The sequence below is a fragment of the Plutella xylostella genome, chromosome Z, assembly GCF_932276165.1.
Source record: "Plutella xylostella chromosome Z, ilPluXylo3.1, whole genome shotgun sequence".
Lineage (NCBI taxonomy): Eukaryota > Metazoa > Arthropoda > Insecta > Lepidoptera > Plutellidae > Plutella > Plutella xylostella.
This window is the reverse complement of record NC_064012.1, coordinates 137,201-159,028: the sequence shown is the minus strand read 5'-3', so window position 1 is coordinate 159,028 and position 21,828 is coordinate 137,201. Positions and strand designations below refer to the sequence as shown.

Genomic DNA, 21,828 nt, shown 5'->3' with positions numbered 1-21,828 from the left:
CTGACATGTAGGTAACAATGAGTTCTTTGAATTTAAGTACAATGTATACCATCGCTCTTACGGAGAAGGAAAACATCTAGATGTGTGAACCCACCAACACCGCAGTGGACCAGCGTGGTGGGAAATGGTCCAAGCTTAGGAAGGCAGTATGGAGATGCTGGAGGCGCTTCCCCATGGCAAAGGGAGGATCCTCCGACCGTAGGAACCAAGTGTAGGTTTCATCAAAATCGGTTAGTGAGTTTTCAAGAAAGATTTTCATTCGACTTCTTTCTCATATGTTCTCAGTCTCAGTGTAATTTGCTTCTATTTCTTGTCTACATCTTGTTATATTTGTTAAGTTTCTGTTAGGTTTTTCCTTGTTGACTTTTCGCGTTGTGATCGTTTGTTGATTTTTATAAACGTTATGGAGCCACAACCTGGCCCTTCCCGGGAAACAGCCCCAACTGACAGAGCACAAGAGTCAGACTTTCTCTCTCCCAGAAAAAAGCGTCCTCGTGGTTCTTTTTCGCCAAACGAAAAGACCATCATTCTAAATATTTACAAATATAATATAGAAAATTGGCCGGAAACAACTGATTGGAGTGCAAAGGAATGTGCTAAAAAGACTTCCGAGATGATTGGCGTGAGTCTGTCAAGTGTCTATAAAATTATCAAAGAATATAAAGACACAAAAGAGTTTCAGAAACCGAAAAAGAGCGGTCCGCAACTATCTTTCATACATTTTGATGACTTTACTTTTACGACAATTCGACGAAAGGTTCACGCGTTTTTCTACAGGAACGAAATTCCGACTTCCGAACGCAACATCGGCCTGACATCGGCGTACTACGGCTACCGTTTCAAAAAGAATTACTAGTTGTTTTTAGATATATTTTCTACGACAGCGATAATTATATAAGATAATTGAGATTATCTTTAATTGTATTTTTCACTGTTTGTGATATATTTAGGTACGGTAATTATTTCTCACCGTAGGTAAATCCCCTTTTAATTTGGAGCGCCGCACTTAATAAAATGGATACAGGGACTAAAAAAAAATTATTATAGTCTCAGATGTCCAGACTCGTATTGAAAAAGTGCCCAGCCCAAAAAGGTTTGTGATCTCTGATTTGTCTAAAATTGATAACTGTCAGAATTCCGTAAGAATACTAATTACATGTTAGCTCGAATGCGCGCGACGCGTGTTTTGAAACTATACAAGGCCAGAACGCAGAGGTTGGGGCGTGTTTTGAAACTATACAAGGCCAGAACGCAGAGGGTGGGACTGCTCACGTATAGTTTCAAATTAAAATGGTGCCATGATTTACTTGAAAGTATACAAGGCCATTACGCACTAATCGCGTATATTTTCAAGTAAGTTGGGCCTAAATTATGGCTTGAAAATATACTGCAGCAGTTACCACTGCGTACTAATCGTGTATATTTTCAAGTGCCAAGCGACAATGCGAGCACTTGAAACTATACGTGATTAGTTACCAGGTAGTAGGTTTTTATATTGAATACCCATAGATAGATAGGGTAGGCTCCCCTAAACTTGATGAAAAATATGTCTCTAATAGGTCTATAGGGTAATACAATCACGAGCAATCAATAAGTCCAAGTTGCAAAATGTCTACAGCAAATGACCCCAATTTTTTAATACATTTAATTTTGAATTTGTTCAAAATTTACGTTTTTAGTTGGTTATAATGATATTTTGATGCGCTGTTAAATGTATTATAATATTGCCGACGGCGTCATTAATCTAGACTTTTCCGTTCAGGAGAAGTCGTCACTGGAACTTTTTCATTTCTCGTGAGTGTAGTAGGTATTACTCTTAATTCATATAAATATTAAGATATCAGTATTCTTACTTGCAAGATGATTACTGTAAATATCAATTTATCAATCAAATTAGAGCTTGTTCATCTTTATTTATTAACATTCTATAGGTATGACAGGCAGAACAAGTAAATTGTAGTCATGTATATTTACCGAAATAGTTAAGTACATCAGAATCAGCATATTGGTATAAATCATATGCAACAAGTACGCCAATCAAGCAATGTATATTTTCAAGAACGATTCAGTAAATCCCAACTTTAAAGTATACGCGATTAGTACGCACAAATCGTGTATATTTTCAAGTAAAATATTATAATTTTTCACTTGAAACTATACAGTGCTAGTACACTATGGGTGCGTTCTGGCCTTGTATAGTTTCAAAACACGCGAGGTTGGGACTGCTCGCGTATATTTTCAAATTAAAATGGTGCCATGATTTACTTGAAAGTATACAAGGCCATTACGCACTAATCGCGTATATTTTCAAGTAAGTTGGGCCAAAATTATAGCTTGAAAATATACTGCAGCAGTTACCACTGCGTACTAATCGCGTATATTTTCAAGTGCCAAGCGGCAATGCGAGCACTTGAAACTACACGTGATTAGTTACCAGGTAGCCCTTTTGAATTGTTGCTCTCTCTTTCTTTCATGCGAAATAGTAATAAGTCTATTGCTTTCTAAACATTGAATCATCATTCCGCACTTGGCATTGTTTTCGTAACTTTTTTTTTGTTTACATCGTACAATTTAAAAGTAAATTGATTTAAATTAAACTGTTTTTAATAGTCAAAATTATCTCAGAAGAGGGTGTTGAACAATTCATAAAAGACAATTACTTACGGTGAATTCAAAACTTGATGAAAAATATGTTTGTAATAGGTCTATAGGGTTAATACCTACTACACTCACGAGCAATGAATTAGTCCAAGTAGCAAAAAGTCAACACAAAATGACTAAATTTTTTAAAACATTTATATTAGAATTTGATCAAAATTTACGTTTTTAGTTTGTTGTAATATTTTGATGCGCTGTTAAATGTAATGTTATATTACCGATGGCTTCATTAAGCTAGTCTTTTCCGTTCAGGAGCTATCGTCACTGGAACTTTTTCATTGCTCGTGAGTGTAGTAGGTATTACTCTTAATTCATATAAATAATAAGAGATTAGTATTCTTGCTTGCAAGTATGATTGTTATAAATATCAATTTATCAATCAAATTAGAGCTTTTTCATCTTTATTTATAAACATTTTTATTTATTTATTTTTATTTTATTTTATTTATTTGCGAAACAAACAGCAATGTACAAGGGAAAATTATCACAGAATAACTTACTACTATAAATTGCCAATTATATGCTTCGACTATACACCAAAAATATTAGCTTAAATTAGTAAATAGTTTAAAAATTCAAGATTAGCATAAAATTCATAATTAATACAAAGTTTAAAACATTACCAAATAAATAAAAAATTACAAAAATTAATATAAAATTCAAAATTATTATAACACAATATTTAAAACATGTAATATTAATATAAAATTCACAATTAGATACTTAATACAAAATTTTAAAACAAGAATTAATATAAAATTCGTTAAGTACCGTTAAAAATACAAAATATAAAACATTACAAAAATTCATGATCATTTAAAACATTATAAAATTAAAAATTAATGCAATAATGAAGAAAAAAAGTTATAGTATACCTACATACGCAAGCAAGTGTGAGTGTTGGTGTGCTGTGTATGTGTGTATGTGTGTATGTGTGTGGTTGTGTGCGGTTTGTCTGTAACATAAAATATGTCCATCACTCATCGTTTAAAACACCTTCCGAACCCGGTGTATTTGCAATATTTATTCTGATATTATTAGTAAAAACATTTCTTGATGTTGAAAATATCTCTAGGCTACTGAATCTTTTATTGTACGTTGTCATAATTCTTTTTAAAGCGTTATTGGAACAGTAGTTGGTATGGTAGGGCAGTGGTCTAAAAAGCGGAGTTACTCTGGTACGTTTTCTAGGAACACACCATTGCAATAACGACAACCAGTTCAGGACAGTCAATATTAGCATGAACAATGTCATAGAGCAATCTCATGTCAGATGCCACCCTACGGTTTTCTAAACTATCTAAACCAAAATAATTCTCCAAAAGTTTATAATTATTTTTGTACGAAATTCGCTCCCTATAAGCCAGATGCCTAATAAATCTGTGTTGTACTGCCTCAATTCTGTATTTGTAAACGTCATACTGGGGCGACCACACTGGTGAGCCATATTCTAGAATACGTCGGACGTGAGTCATGTTGTATAAAATTTTTAGGGTTTCTGTACAAGAAAAATCACGACCTACCCTCATAATGAATCCTAACATTTTATTAGCACGAGTTATTATGTGGCTAATGTGTGCATCAAACAACATTTTACTGTCCATAATGATACCCAAATCCCTGAGTTTGGTTTTCTCCATCAGAACTGTATTAGCTATTGTGTAATTATATACTATTTTATTAGTTTTCCTCGTAAAAGATATTTTGAAGCATTTATTAGCATTAAGTTCCAGTTTGTTATTCTCACAATAAGTCTGCAAACGAGTTAAGTCATCCTGTAATCTAATGCAGTCATCACTAGAATTGACTATAAGAAATAGTTTTAGATCATCTGCGAATAGATTAAAGTGCGCATTTTGAAAGCAATTGCAGATGTCAAAGATATAAGCATTGAAGAATAGTGGTCCCAAGAGTGAACCCTGCGGTACACCAGAACTCATTTTGACAAGTTCAGAACGTGCCCCTCCTACAACTACTGCCTGGCTTCGATTGGTAACATAAGATGTTACCCATCTTAATAGACTACCATGTACCCCCATGGCGCTGAGTTTCGTCAAAAGAACGTAATGGCTCACTTTATCGAATGCTTTTGAAAAATCGGTATAAATAGCATCTACTTGATTCCCACCATCAATATTATTGAGCACGTAGCAGGAAGACTGCAATAAATTCGAAACTACCGAACGTTTCCGCATAAAACCATGCTGGTTTTCTGGGATGTTCTTGGATATTAGTGGATAAAGTGAGTCGTATACAATTTTCTCTAGCAATTTACTAATACAGGACAGTACAGATACGGGCCGATAGTCAGTAGCCCTTGATTTAGAGCCTCCCTTGAAAATTGGCGCCACCTTCGCTGTTTTCCATTTACCAGGCATGATGCCTTCTGCTATCGATCTACCAAACAGTATACTTAATGGAATAGCTAAGGATTCCTTACACTTTACGATGAAAATTGGCGGTATGTTGTCAATACCACTACCCTTATTTATGTAAGAAAGAAAGAAAGAAAAAGAAAGAAAATATATTTATTTAGTACTACACAAATACACCACATACACAGAAAAACAATTTACATAAATACGCTAATAACACAAACACAGATAGTACACAAAAAAATAAAAAATAAAAAAGAAACATACAAAAAATACAAAAGAAACTAATAAAGAATACCTAGCCAGTCTGTGTTGGTGGTGCATCAGCGCAGTGCCAAAAAGGCCCCGAGCTCAGCATATGCTACACGTACATAAATGTATTTTCAGCAGGGACCCTTTACGTGACTCACGGAAACGACGTCGAGACAAAAAAAATAAAAAAATACAATTTAGTAGGTACCTAATAATTATGTAAATAAATTAAAAAACAAAATAGTCAGTGACAAAAGAGTAAAATATATTTAAATAAATAATAATATTAGCCTATAAGATACAATTAATAATACAATAGCAAGTGAGTACATTAAATTATCATCAAGTGCTGAATTTTACTATGTAGATTTCTGCATAGTCAACAAATAACCTTTAAGTGCCAACTTAAAGGTATTGATGTACCTACCATTGTAGCCTTTTCAAAGGAGGGGGGAGGTCATTCCAGCACTTGGACGCCGCATATCTGAAACTGCCTCGAAAGGCGGCTGATCGATGCGGTGGCACGGACAAGCGGACCTTATACTTGTATGAATTGAACGACCATTGCAGTTTTTCATACAAGTATTTTGGGGTTTCGCGCTTGACCACTCCAAATAGCAACGTTGCAAGGTGCAATCGTCTTCGTGCCGCCATTTTGAGCAGATCAGCGTTGTTCAGATACGGCGTCACATGCGTCCTGGGGGGGATACGGAAGCAGAAGCGCGCACACGCATTCTGAACTCTCTGCACCAGCCGTTCAGATCTACCAAGGAGGCACCCACCGTAGACAACGTCGCAGTAGTTCAGCGTGGACAACACCAGTGACTCACACAATTTGATCCGCATTTCGACACTGAGGTAGTCCCGTATTCTGTACAGTACTTTGAGCCGGTAGAAGCAGCCGCTTACCACCCCTACTATATGGTCCTCGAATTTTAACTGTCCATCCATTAGTAAACCCAAGTTCCTAGCTTGAGCTACCCGCTCTATTGGCACATTACGTACCTGGATAGTAGTAGCCGACAGTTGCTCAATGGTTCTCGTACGCTGGAGACTTGTTCCGAAGACTAGGAACTTGGATTTACCTGGATTTAGCAGTAAGCAATTCTTCTCGGACCATTGCACTACCCTTTCCAGATCAGCATTTATCCTCCGCGTGGTCTCCAAAATGTTTTGAGGATCACACGAAAGATAAAGCTGCAGGTCATCGGCATAGAGGTGATAGCGACAATGTTCCACCGACGATATAATGTCAGCACTGTACAGAATAAATAAAAGTGGTCCCAATATTGAGCCCTGCGGGACTCCTCTGGTCAGCGGACGCGGTGTGGATAGTATGGTGCTGCCATCTGTCCTACGTAGGCCTACAACCTGTGAGCGGTTTGATAGATAGCTACCAAACCACTGCACTGATGCCTCATCGATCCCATAGTACGTCATTTTAGATAATAGAAGGGACACATTCAAGCAGTCGAAGGCCCTGGAGAAGTCGAGAAGGACAAGAATTGTACTCCGACCTTTCTCCTGTTCCGCAAGCACATTGTCCACTACATCTAGCAGCGCTGTGGCTGTGCTGCGACCACTGCGGAAGCCGGACTGCAAACTAGGAAGTATTCCCGCATCCTCCAGGTACCGCGACAGCTGATCATGTACTACCCTTTCTATTATCTTTGACGTACACGGCAGGATACTAACCGGCCGTAGGTCAGAGAGTTGCGAAGGGTTCGGCTTTTTAGGGAAAGGGGAAACTTTAGCAATCTTCCAATCGTCGGGAAATGTCTTTGTCTGTATGCTTTTGTTAACTATAGTCAGTATGTTGTCCATAGTTTTCGTCAATGTCATTTCTACCATATCTATCGAAATCAAGTCCATTCCTTTGGCCGCTGTTTTAATTCGTTTCACAGCTTTATGAACTTGTTCCGCAGTTACGGTCGTGAGTCCGAATGTCTTGTCTGAGTGTCTGTTTGTTGTATAGTACGTTAAATCTGATGCAGATACGTCATTGTTACCAGGTACGTCAAGAAAATGTCTGTTAATTTCGTCCGGGTCATTATAATGTGTCGGTAGGTCATTATCGTTTTTAGTCGGCAGTACAGTCTTTTTTAAGTTCTTCCACAATGTCTTAGAGTCATGAGCGTTGTTATTGATATTTCGTTCAAAGAACACTTTTTTTTCAAAATATAAGGCCACATTTACTTGATGTTTTAAGTCTTTGTAGTATTGTCTCTTTGCGTCAGTTTTAGTCTTTCTGTATTCGTCATAGGCGTCGTCACGTAACTGCATCATGAATCTAATATTGTCAGTGATCCATGGATGTGGTGTCTCTCTCACTACGATCGTCTTTTCAGGCGCGTGCAGGTCAAAGAGACTTATGATCGATTGATTGAGACACCTCACCATTTCACTGACATCGTCCAGTCTGTTTATTTTGTCCCAGTCTAGTAAATCTAAGTCTTTATTAAACTGTTCAATGTCTATATCCCTAATTGGTCTGTAAGTAATAGTCCTAGGTTTGGTCTTTGTCTTTTTAATGTCAAGCGTTATAGTAACAAAAGCATGTCGTCCTAAGGGTCGTTTGTATATGACATTAACATCTCGAACCTTAGCGTCTGTACATATTAGGTCAATTGTCGTCTGGCTGGTTTCTGTAAAATGCGTGGGCTCCTGTACGTGTTGTGTCAAGTTAAGTGTATTTAGAAAGTTGTCTAGTGACTTAAAAGATGCACAGTTATAATTTGAAAAGTCTATGTTAAAGTCCCCTAATAAAACGATTCTGTCATAGTCTTTAAATGAAGTTATGGAGTCTGTCATTGCGTCTAAAAATAAGTCTACGTTTACCCAATCTGGTCTGTAAGCTGTGCCAATAATGATCTTTTTCGCGTTTACATTTAATCTGATCCACATTTGCTCGACGGTAGTAGCGGGGGGGTGTGGTAGGGTGCGGGCGGAGAGGCCCTGCCGCACAAAGAATCCCACGCCTCCGCCCCGCGAGCGCAGTCGCCTCGGCCGCGCCACGTGACGCAGTCGATACCCGGCTACTCGCGGAGCGCGGCCCTCCTCGCCGTCACGCAACCACGTCTCATTTATCGCCACCACGTCTGCTAAAGAGTTGTGTATAGTCACAGTCAGCTCGTCGTGTCCTGTACCAATAGAACCTGCATTAAACAAACCAACCTTAAAGTATTTTGTGTTAGTCATAGTTATGTATGATTAGAAGTGCCAAAACAATTTGGATGTGAAGGAAAAAAGGCAACACATGTAAGTAACCAATCGCCAACCTATGCATAAAATTTACAACTATTAAACAAGACAGATGAAGACTATAATAAACAGAAGAATAAGAAATTGATGAAAATTCAATGTAGAAAGTGCAACAATAATACTTATAACTTCGTAACTTCGTATATATATAAAAATGATACAATAATATATATATTTGTCATTCCAGTGAGTACACAACAGGATTTGCAGCCAGCCTGCTGAGCCCGGGGTCAATCCGCCCGCCGCACCGACGCTCCACCACCTGTTCATGCCTCCTACTAGAAAAATGATCGCACACATAAGGTAAGCAATATTTATACACCATTTATACACATTGTTAATATCATTATCATTACAGCATTCAAAATATCCTAAACTATGGTACACTCGCAAATAAATAATACAGTCTATAAGTTCACTAATAGTAGCATTGTTTTTATTTTGCAGATTATCTACAATGAGGCAACAGAGCATGGCCAGGCAGAACAGACACATACAGAAGAGAATATGAAAAAATACACATTTACAAAGTGGAGCGAACTGGTTCCTCTCCAAAAATATTAGTTAGGTCATTAACACATCTAATTCTAAATGACGGCTTGCCTTCAGCTTGGCGTACAAACACACGCCCATCCTTTGTCCAAATGAAACGCCATGAAAACCGCTTACCCAGATCTCGAGCTTTGCCAAACAGTTGCCTATTGAGCTTAGTGAGCCTCTCGTTTATATAAAACCTCTTCGGTTCACCTTCGAGGCCCATGTCGGCTGTGGTGAGGCCGCGGCGCACGCGCATGGCGCGCAGCAGCTCGTCCCGGGTGGCGCGGCGCGCGAGGCGCACGGCGAGGGGCCGCGCGCGCGCCGCCGCCGCCGCTGCGCCCTCCGCCGCTCCCGCTGCAGGCCGCAGCGCGTCCACCCGCACGGCGCTCACGATATCGCGCTCGTCGAGGGTCATGCCCAGCTTCACCGCTATGACCTTCACTAGATGTAAGGGGTTTTCTGCTTTGGTCTCCGGTATATGTGTTATTTGTATATCATTTGCTAACAAATCCTGATCACGATCCTGCAGTTTCATTTTTAAATCCTCAATCGCTTGCTCGAGGCTTTCTATAGCAGGAGATTTACTGCTTGCGTAGTTCGTCTCCATGGCTTCCACTCGCTTCTCCATATCTTCGAGCCTGCTGTTGCACGCAAAGATCGCAGCCTTGAAACTGGAAATTTCCTCCCTCAGTTCCTTAAACTCGCCGCACACTCCCTTTATCTCTTTGCTGCAATGAGTCTTGAGAGATCCTAACTCTTCTCTGAAAGCTCTGATCTCCAGTGCGAGGTCAACATGGAACTCCAGGGTGGCATTATTTGCAGTATTATTCATGACAGCTTCATCCCCCACATCGCATTCCTGAGTTGTTTTTATTTCGCCGGAGGTGGATAGCATTTCCACAGTTTGCTTCCATGTCCAATTTATCAATATATGTTTTTACTATGTCAGGTGTGATAGTGATAGTTCCTAGGCATTCCATATTCCAAGAATTTCCGTGATACGTATCAATCGTGTCCATAATATCCATGCTATCATTTTTATTAAAAACACTACCAAAATAATCCGAAAAGCAGTCAACTATCTCCTCTGGTGAGTTAGCAACATTGCTTCCACAAGTGATACTAGTGGGAATCGAAGATGTGCCCTTTTTGAGCTTGACAAAAGACCAGAATTGTTTCGGATCATCTAAAATGTTACATTCTGACTTTATGGTAAATTTCCGATAGTCCTCTCGAATTAGTTTCTTTTGTCTCGTGTGTAGGAGAGCAAATGTATCATAATCGCGGGGGTTTTTATAGAGCTTGTAGAGCTTGTGGTACTTTGCTTTCTCACGAATAACTTTCCTTAAGGGATGCGAGAACCAATGTGGATAGCTCTTGGTGGTTTTAATTCTGGTGGGAACATGAATGCTTATAATACTATTAATTATGTCATAAAATTTATCTACCGCTACGTCTAAGTTATGATCATTCAATTCAATTTTCCAATTAATATTATTTATTTCATCATTTATTAAATTATAATTTGCTTTAAAGAATTGTTTAACATATGATTTAGTTTTACTGTTTGAAGTAGGCAAGATGTCAATGTATAAGATAAGATAAGATAAATTAAGATAAGATAAATTTATTAAAATTCCACAAAAATCATACAAATTATAACTATTCTAAATATGTTATTTATAGAACTTAAATATACTTAATCAAACCTGAACTAAGGTACGCTATGTACTTTGTATCTCAGGTATGGTTAAAGAGCACATAATGTAAATAAAAAATCCAAAAATAATACAGTAAAATTTAGTTAATCCGATCTATATAAAACTAACGGTGTAAAAGATTAAATTTAATTAGAGACACACATAGATATAAAAACTAGGTTATTAGGTAAATTAGCAAAATGAGTAAACAAAACAAAATTATTACAATACAATTTTAGACTAGTCAGCAAGGTTTTTATGTCAGCATGTGAAAAGAGTTGTCAGCATTAAGATTAATAAAACGGTGTCATACATAATAATTACGCAGGTAAATTACATATTACTAGGCTATTTTAAATTAGACCGCACGTAGGGACCTCATAATCAGTAGAGTTGATCATCTTCAATTCGGCAAATTTCCTAGCCGGACAGGCTTCCTCGCCGGTTTTATGGTCACTAGGTTTTTTGAAGCGGAGGCACGTCGCACATACTGGGGGCTCAGTTGTCTGGGGGCACTCTTTGATGGTATGGCCGACTTGTCCGCAGTGACCACAAGTTGACTCGGGCTCTCGGCAAAATTTGGCTGAGTGGCCATATTGCTGGCACTTGAAGCACCTCGAGACATATGTGTAGTCTCTAACGGGGCATGATGACCAGTGAAGATATACTCGACGCTGTGATATCAGTAGTTTCCTTAAGTCAGCTGGGACTTCCAAAATATAGTTAGAATATAGGCCTCCTTTTTTTCCTGAGAGATGACTTAGTTTAATATTGCTTACTATAGACTCTCGTTCTGAGTTTGGGAAATGGTCAGCTATATTCTGTTCATATAAGTAATCTATTACTTGATTATTACTTAAGTTATTGGGGACATCAATAATAACAATTCTTGGTTTCCGTTTGCTGACCTCTGAGATAGTTAGGCCAGAAGAGTTGAACTTTTCGCATTGCTTCAGTTTCTGGATATCTTCCTTTCTTTCAGTGCTTATAATGACGCCACCGTTCTTTGTTTTCCTGACGCTACTCACGTGCAGTTTTAATTCTTCAGGGCTGATAATTTTTTGGACTAAGTTTTTGGTATCTTCACTACTTTTTTCTTTATTAGCTGGGAAAATGGCTATAGAGCTGGAGTTTGAAGGTCTAATGACCTGGTTGTTACCCTTTTTGATAACATCCGCAAAGGAAGGCTGGCTGCTTCTTGAAATCGGCTGATTCTTGCACACGTCTTGGATCGAAGTGTTGAGGGCTTCGAGACACTTTCGTACACCTCCTTGTTCATAAAGATGTTTAATCTTCTCCTGGGCTGAGATCGCGTGCTGCTTCACTGATTGATATTGCACAGCCATTTGTGAGGTCCCAGCACCAATCTTACGGCATAGGGTGGCTATTCGTAACTTCTGGTCCGAATTAAGTTTTCCTTCAGTAGAGATAATGCAGACCTCATTTAGACAACTTTCTATATGAGCCATCCATTTTTGAATCTCAGGGGTCGAAATAACTTCTATCACTGGCGGTTCTGGTTTTTCGTCATGATGCTGATGGTCCCTCGTGCAGGAAGAGGCAGGAGGGGGGCTCCGGGCAGTCCTGGAGCTGCGGTTGAACGGGCTCGCATCCGCGTTCGACATGATGGCACAAAGTTCACTAGTCCATGTTATAAGGAGAGAGTTGGATGATAGTCATCTTCTTTGACCAGTGAGTCAGCATTTCCATGGACAGTTACATGTATGTTACTAAATACTAAATCAAGCATTTTATCAAATTTATTAGGAATTCCATTAAATTGATCAAGGTCCGCATAAGCCATGGTGTCTAATAATATCATGCTTGTTTTACCACTAAAACAGTCCGTACTATATACACCTGACCCATCACCAGTCCAAGATATATTTGAACAGTTGAAGTCTCCTAAAACAACAAAATCATCATTTATATATTTGTCTCTGTAGTTCATAAGAGCTTCAGTAAACTCAATCATCTGCTCATGATGATTTGGACCTGGTTGAATATAAACGCAGCAAATGTGAAGAATACGTGAACCTGATAGTGGCAATTGCAACCATATACTGTCAACGAAACAAGTTATATCAACAATGGCAGCATTTAAAGACTTTTTTATACCAACCATTACTCCTCCACCAGTAAGCGCAACCGAAGCAAGTCTATCTTTTCTAAAAACATCATATTTACTAATATCAAAGAGTTCACCATCATGAAAACCGTCATTTAACCAGCTTTCAGTTACAAAAAAGGCATCGAATTCAAAATTTAATGTACTCATGTAAAAATCATTTATTTTAGTGCGCAAACCTCGCACATTCTGATAAATAAAATTGAATTAATAAATAATTAAATAACCAAAAAGAAAACATGCAACAAATGTTTTCAGCAAATCCAAAAATAAAGGTTCACTTGTTTTACAAACAGACGTAAGTGAATAGACATAGAGTGGTGAGTTGTGTGGTGTGTTATGTTGTGAGTGTGAGTTTGCGTATGTCAGCATAAAAAGATAAACAGCATACGGTAGGCACCATAGAACAACGCGGACTCGGGTGTACCCTCGGGAAGCGTCATAGCGATCTTTCTTGATACAAAAAAGTCTGCCAATTTTTGCGGGGGGAAATTTTACCGTTTACCTTGATTCTGTCTCATGGGACATATCATTATGAGTTTTACTTCCTAGCAATAAGGGTTATGTGAAGAGACATTTAATTATGAACAAAGCGTCGTCATTCTTTCTTGCCATGGATGTACCAATTATCGATAAGTGTTATCGATGAATTCGAGAACATGGGTTAGAAATACTAATTTCAAATTAATTAGGTATAGTTAAATTTAATTATGAATGATTAATAAACGAAGTCACCCGCTTTTCGCTGTACATTTATACTCACGTGAAAGGACGCGAGCCGTATCGCCGTTTTTGAATGAGTACAATGCACTGAAGTTGTCGAGTAAGTGGGCAACCCGACGGTCAGATGCTTTCAAGCCGCCCCTTCGGGCGGCCTCTGACTAGGCTTAACGACTGCTGCCGAAGCAGCAACCGGGACCCACGGCTTAACGTCCCGTCCGAAGCACGGAAGCGTCCAGAAAAGAACCATTTGAAATCGGTAACTCATGCTGTACCTACCAATGGCTGACCGTGTCAGTTGTTGCTTAACCTCAGTGATCAGTTATACGATTACTGAAGCCAATTCGACTACGGACGCTTCCCAACTATGACCTTTTTTGTCGATTAATACATGTCTACATACCGGTACATCACTATTGCATTTTTTTGACATTGGTTGCTAGGAAACAGCTAATAACAATAAACCATGACCAAATCTGTGATCAAATCCGGAATCCGGATATTCTATGAATTGAAGCTGTCATTTTAGTATGTAAACAAATCATTTTCTATGAAACGAACGCTTTGCCAACTAGATTGAGTCTAGTGAAAATTGAGACTGCAACTAGTTTTTATAAATCGGTGGGCCTTTCTGGCCTACCACCCCGCCAGAGGGGAACGTCTGCCTATTTCGTCTCCAGACCATTCATACTCAATGGTAGGCACAGATGATACTGAGGGCTAATATTTAATTTGGGACATTCCGGGATAGTTTTGACAGGTCGTCCTCGCAGTTTATTTGTATTCTGTTCGCACCATCGCTGCACCTTACAAATATTCTGCAGTTTCGCACCCAGACATACTGAAACCCCAGATCCTTGCACAGTGTCTTGGTCTTCTTCAGCAGAAGTTTATTGCTTGGCGTCAGGTGCTCGCTCACAAAAACCTCCGTAGATTTTCCGGGCAGTCCAAGTGCACTTGTAGTAAGCCGTTTCTTCCTGGCAGCTGATATAAGAGTATCTTTAGTGAGCTTCGATTTTAATTTTGCTATTATTGATCGAGGGCGGCCATTCCCTGGATTGAATTGAGCTACACGACTGACAAATTCTACATCAGCATTTTCCATCGGAACGTCACATTTATTTGCTAGGTTCATCAGCATTGACTGTAGATTCTCAGATTTGGTCTCAGGTATTCCAGTTAGCTCAATATTAAGCATTCTGTAACCTTGTTCCCGATGTTCATTATCATTTTGAATCTTCTTAATCGTAGTAGTGAGTTGTGATATATCAGATTCAAGTTTTTTTTATAGAACTAATTTTTTTATCATGACTCATGAGCTTCTTCTCAACATCAGAAATTCTGTCACTCGTATCTTGGGTACCTTTCCTAATTTCCTCTATATCGGTTCTTATGCCCTTCAAATCCTCCTTAATGGTTTTAATTTTTTTGATTTCTTTATAAATCTCCTGCAATTCCCTCATCAAAGATTCAAGGTTAATGTCTTTGGTACTTGGGCTACCACTCCCCATCTTCCGAGTAGTTGGTCTTGAAGACATTGGAAAAATATTATTATAACTGATATAATAATAAACTATTCGTTGAATGGAACGTATAATTGTACAGGTGTTGCAGAAACAAAACGCAGCTACCGATACTGGTCACACTGAGCGTTGACAAATGTCACCTGTCAGCTGTCAGGCGTCACGTCAGCTGTTCCGAGTTGGTGTGAGTGCACGTTACGCGTCTACAAATCTTTTGTTTTAGCAGTGCTATCGGTGTGTGAGTGAGAATTCAAATTCAAAATCAGTTATTTTGGTACCTCTTTGTGTGATGAAGTCCGTGAATAATGAAGAAACTGTGGTATTTTCAGTCCCAAATGGTCAGTTGAGGTTATGTTGTCACTACTGAACAAATTGCTTTCAGGTAATTAACTTTTTGAACCTTATTTTAATTATTGAATAAATATAAACAAAAAGCTAGTGTTTACTATCAAAGGCGGTGTTGCCATCCGTAAACATTCTATAGGTATGACAGGCTGAACAAGTAAATTATAGTCATGTACATTTACCTTAATAGTTAAGTAAATCAGAATCAGCATGTAGGTATAAATTATATGCGACAAGTACGCCAATCAAGCAATGTGCGTAATAGCAATGTATATTTTCAAAAACGATTCAGAAAATCCCAACTTGAAAGTATACCTAAGAAGCTCCTTATGAGACAATTGTCTTCTCAGATAAGCTAGGTAGCAAAATGGGTCACATGTTAAATGACTATCTTAAACAAAAAGTCATTAATATATGTATGCCAGGGGCTTCTTATAACCAAATTGTAGATAGAATTTTGTCAGGACAATACAGTGCAAACACTACATTAGTATTGTTAATTGGAAACAGCTTAGATGTGACAGAAAATGACTTAATAAGATGCTATGACGCCCTTTCTACCATGGAAATCAAGAAAACGATAATCTGTGCTTTTCCCTATTCCGCTTCACGGTCTCATAAGCAGAACACTCAGATACATGAGTTAAATATGTTGATATTTAACATGACATTTGGTCATAGGGAACAGATGATGTATTTCGATACAAATAAATTTATTCACAATTTTATTTTGACCAAGAGTACATTATTTGTACCTAAGTTTTATAAGCGACAGATAGCTAAATTGTTAGCTTACAATATTTATGACCCTGTTATAAGTAGTATAACAGAAGTAGGACCAACTGATACGATAGTTAGTAGTAATACTAATGTAAATTTAAACTGCCATGCACGACAAGAGATGAGCAACTGAGAGTTGTACACCAGAATATTCAGGGGCTTTCTCGCAAACTTCTAATGCTAGAGTTATTTTTAGAACAATACGACATAGACATAATTTGTATTACTGAGCATCACCTTAAAAATGATGACATGAATTTTAATGTAAAAAATTACAATGTTATTAGCTCATTTAATAGGAAAACGTTAGACAAAGGAGGATCATTAATATTTGTAAAGAAAAATTTAAAATGTAAGGATAGGAAAGATATTGTAAAATTATCGGTCGAAAGAATAGCTGAACTAGCTTGTGTTGAGATGGACAAGTATATAATTTTAAGCGTGTACAGGCCCCCCTCTTCTGACTATAAAGTATTTGAGAAAGTGATGGAGGATAGTCTTACCATCTTATCTAAGAGCTCAAAACAAGTGGTCGTGGTGGGAGATTTTAATATTGATTTATTAGTTGAGACTTCTATGAAATGTTGTATAATTAATTTGTTCAAGTCATATAATTTGAGTAATGTCTTCCTGGAACCTACCAGAATTACTCCCACCTCAGCCACTTGTATTGACAATATTTACTGTAATTGTGATTTTACTAATCATTCTGTAATCAATTGTTTACCATCCGACCACAGTGGGCAAATTATTACGTTTCCTTGTACTTTTGAACGTAAGTCAGCCACTTTCAAGTTCAGACCAGTAACATCATACAGAATTGATAAGTTTAAATCTCGATTGAACAGTAAACTTGGCTACTGTAGAAGCTCTGAAAGAAATCCCAATGATGCCTTTAAGGAAATATTTCAAGGTTTGTCTCAAGAATTTGAAAACGTGTTCACTAAGAAAGAAGTAGATGTTAATTGTAAACTAAGTCTTAATGACTGGGCAACATCGGGAATTTATAAGAGCAGACGTAAATTATATGATCTCTATGAACAGCGTACATTTACTCATGACGATAACTTTAGAGATTATGTAAAGAAATATACAAAGATATTCAGAGCCGTTCGCCACCAAGCTAAATCAGATTATATAAATAGAAAGATTAAAAACTCTAATAACAAGATTAAAACCGTATGGAATATCATTAATACTGAAACCGGGAAGAATAAACCACGTGATTTAAATTTTGAACTTAAAATTAATAATAAAATTGTTTCATCTAGTGAAGAAGTGGCTTCCGTCTTTGAAGATTTTTTCCGTAGTATACCGATAGCTACAACTGAGAACCTTGATTCATCTTGCGCTGAAGCTGAACGTTTGCTAAGAGGGAATGCACCGCCTTGCGATCTCGACTTTCAATTTCATGGTATAAATACACAGACCATAATTACCACTGATAAAGAATTAAATTTAAAAATGACAGAAGATTTATGGGGCATGTCCGTTAAAGTTATTAGTCATGTTATTGATATCCTAGCACCCCACTTGGCTAATCTTTTTAACAGATGCATTGAGGTCGGTGTATTCCCCGATTTGATGAAACTTAGTAAACTAATACCGCTTTTTAAATCTGGTGAGAAAAATGACCCCAATAATTTTAGGCCTGTATCAGTTTTGCCAGTACTGAGTAAAATATTTGAAAAAATTATGCTGCATCAAATGCTTTCGCACTTTAGTATTCACGGCCTTCTCCATAACCAACAGTTCGGTTTCACCAAAGGTCGATCTACAACTGACGCTGGTGTCGCGTTGGTCAAACAAATATTTAGTGCTTGGGAGGAACGTCTTGATGCTGTGGGTGTATTTTGCGATCTATCGAAAGCATTTGATTGTGTGGATCATGCCACTCTACTTATGAAACTTAAATATTATGGGCTAAGTGGCAAAGCTCTTACATTATTGGAATCATACTTGAGCAACAGAACTCAACTAGTTGACATAAATGGAGTGCGTTCGGCTGGCTGTCCTGTCAGTATGGGTGTTCCCCAAGGCTCGATTTTAGGACCATTCTTGTTTCTTGTATATGTTAACGATTTACCGTTTTTGGTAGATAAATTATGTGAGATAGTACTGTTTGCTGATGATACTTCACTTATATTTAAGTTGAAGCGACAAGAAGTCAATTTTGACAATGCAAGCAGTACTCTTTCCATAGTTGCTAATTGGTTCACTGTAAATAATTTAGCTCTTAACTCCAAGAAAACAAAATGTATTAAATTCACTTTGCCTAATGTAAGACAAGTAGAGACATATTTAACATTGAATAACGATAAGCTAGAGTTAGTAAATGAAACGGTATTCCTGGGTATTACAATTGACTCAAAGTTGCAATGGGGACCCCATATTGAGAGGATAGCCGGTAGATTGAGTTCTGCAGCTTATGCGGTTAGAACCATTAGACAGTTAACAGATGTAGATACAGCCAGGCTTGTGTATTTTAGTTATTTTCATAGTGTTATGTCTTACGGAATTCTATTGTGGGGACGAGCGGCTGACATTAATCAAATCTTTGTTCTGCAAAAACGAGCAATTCGAGCCATATATGTATTAGGGTCTAGAATTTCATTAAGAGATACGTTTAAGGAAATAGGTATACTAACTGTTCCATGCCAATATATCTATGAAAATATTATGTATGTTCGTAAAAACTTAAATTCATTTAGTAAAGTAGGAGCCACTCACGGTATTGAGACCAGAAACAAAAATAAGTTGCTTTTCCCCACACTCAGACTTTCGAAAACAAACACATCATTCATGGGGAATTGTATACGTTTTTATAATAAATTATCAAATGAAGCAATAAACCTTACTGAGCAAAAATTTAAGAATTATGTTAAAGCTACATTATGTAGTAAAGCTTACTATAGTATAAATGATTATTTAAACGACAAAAACGCGTGGTCTTGTCCACCTCAGCTAAGGCTATTGAAAAAATGAAATGGATATAGGTACTTAAGTAAAATTGTAGGTACTAGATATAAGTAAAAATTGTAATAGATTATAAGGAAAAAGTTGAAAAGATGCTCGAGGAGTTTCTTTCGCCATTTCTTTCCTTCTCAATGACGGGGCCTTTGTGAAATGGTGGTAGATGACTATCGACAAATAATTGTAAAATTTTACGTCGATTAAACCATTTGAATTTGAATTTACGCGATTAGTACGCACAAATCGTGTATATTTTCAAGTAAAATATTATTTTTTTTCACTTGAAACTATACAGTGCTAGTACACTATGGGTGCGTTCTGGCCTTGTATAGTTTCAAAACACGCGCGCGCGACAGGTCACAGAACACGGCGGCGACCAGCCGGCCCGCCTCGTGTCATCACTCGGCTCACAACGTCACGCGCCGCGTCAACAGTCCTACTAAAAGCCTCCGCCGGGTAGGGCCAGGGCGCGAGAGGGGCGCGCGGCGGTGAGGGGCGTGCACCTACACATACACTCCACATACATATGGATTTCCTAGGGCCAATACAAAATCATATGTACCTAGTGATCGTAGACGCTCACTCAAAATGGGTGGAATGTTTCGACATGAAATCGAATACTAAATCGGCCGCAGTAATTGGTAAATTGTGTTATTTCATGTCGACCTTTGGTATTCCCCATACTATTGTTAGTGATAACGCTCAATCGTTTGTTTCGGAGCAGTTTGTAACTTTTTGTCGTCTAAGGCCCGGGTCTCCTATTTACGCCGTAGATCGCGTCCAGCGTCACGCCGTAGGCCGCGTCACGATGCTCACTATCTAGACACGCGGTAGCGTGTCAAGCCAAGTTCGAGAAACAGAACTGGCGAGCCGCACCGTGTGTAATATTACACGAACCATTTCGAGCTACTTTTGACCCCCTCATAAATCAAAAACTATTTCATATTAACGTATAAAATTTGGCTTATATATTGAGACTAGCGAGATACATATGTGTTCCAAATTTCATAAGCGTATCTCAAACGGTTATTAAGATATTAATGTCCGAAAATCTGTTACTTATAAATAAATTACAGGACTGACCATTGAACTTGGCACCCATTTAGATCTCACTTCTTTTGTCGTTGAAGTCAACAACCAAGGCATTTATCATGATATTGAACTTGGCTCTTATTTTACATTTATGTTTTTGATGGGATAGAAATGTACTGATGCGGTCTCCCTCACACGCCGAAGTTGGCGCGTAGATGTAGTGAGCATCGTGACGCAGCCTACGGCGGCGGCGTGACGCTGGACGCGACCTACGGCGCGTAATAGGAGACCCGGGCCTAAATGATATCGCGGTAATGACGTCACCGGTGTATCATCCAATGAGTAAAGCCTCGAATTCACTAGGGCACAAGTTCTGAGACTGTTACAGAACATCTACGGTGCGTGTTCTTAGAACATTTTGGTAACATGTCGTGATACAGAAGTCGCGCACGCGTCCACACTCTGCAACAGCAGTCGCTAGACCTAGTAAAAAAAATATACTCTATGCTATGCGCTAGACTGATGTCGCAGGAAGTTCTGTATCGCGAGCCAAAACACGGAACCTGTTCTGCGACACGTAGATGTCGCTGTATAGTCGCGTGCGACGTCGCAGATCAGAGCGCGACGTCGCGGCGACACGTAGACGACATATGCCTAGACAGGTTCTGCGACAATTTGTCGCCTAGTGAATACGAGGCTTAAGCCTCGAATTCAATAGGGCACAAGTTCTGAGACTGTTACAGAACATCTACGGTGCGTGTTCTCAGAACATTTTGGTAACATGTCGTGATACATGTTGCTTGTCCACACCAGCAGTCTCCGCCAACATGTCGCCCGAGGAAGTCAATAAGTTTTTTCTACGGGCATGTTGATGCTAGAAGTCGCGCACGCGTCCACACTCTGCAACAGCGGTCGCTAGACACAAAGTACTCTGTGCGCTAGTCTGATGTCGCAGGAAGTTTTGTCTCGCGAGCCAAAACACGGAACCTGTTCTGCGACACGTAGATGTCGCTGTATAGTCGCGTGCGACGTCGCAGAACAGAGCGCGACATCGCGGCGACACGTAGACGACATGTGCCTAGACAGGTTCTGCGACAATTTGTCGCATAGTGAATACGAGGCTTTAATAGGCAAGCAGAGAGCTATGTAAAAATTGTAAAAAAAGGGTTAAGGAGTGCACTTCTATCAGGGCGAAACCAAGACGATATTCACTGGGCTGGCACATACCTTGGACAAAGGATAAGCCTCGCCATTCAGCGGGGCAATGCGGCCAGCCTCTTGGGAACCTTGCCAAACGACGGCGGTGACCTAGAAAATATTTTTTACCTATTAAGGTAGGTAGTGCCCTATGGCCTACTTATTTAATTTATATTTATTTCAATAAAATCAACAATATCGTAACTCGATACATTCGAGCACGGGGCAGTCGCCGGCACAGCTGGTGTTCGGCCGACAGTTGAGGTCGCGCCTCGACTTGTGCCTCCCGCGGTCCTCGCCTGCGTCCAACTCGCCTAATCTCATCGAATATAAACAGTCCTTACAGA

At 38.8% G+C, this 21,828-nt stretch overlaps 2 protein-coding genes and 1 long non-coding RNA gene across 3 annotated transcripts in view; 1 reads left to right on the top strand and 2 right to left on the bottom strand.

Moving 5' to 3' along the window:
- LOC125491165 overlaps window positions 1-21,828 on the bottom strand; it is a 43,873-nt gene that overhangs the window by 7,195 nt on the left and 14,850 nt on the right. The gene's annotated exons all lie outside the window — the stretch shown is intronic.
- Window positions 1,914-16,778, top strand: LOC125491166. Its single transcript, XR_007268163.1, has 2 exons — window positions 1,914-2,008; window positions 15,716-16,778. It is a non-coding gene; the product is annotated as an uncharacterized LOC125491166 (long non-coding RNA).
- On the bottom strand, window positions 10,972-12,416 carry LOC125491164. Its single transcript, XM_048632432.1, has one exon. It carries the CDS (start codon window positions 12,406-12,408, stop codon window positions 11,137-11,139), a length of 1,272 nt encoding a protein of 423 aa, XP_048488389.1. The 5' UTR covers window positions 12,409-12,416; the 3' UTR covers window positions 10,972-11,136.

Excerpts from the sequence above, each read along its gene's own strand:
- LOC125491164 (XM_048632432.1), bottom strand. The coding sequence starts at position 12,408 with ATGTCGAACGCGGATGCGAGCCCGTTCAACCGCAGCTCCAGGACTGCC.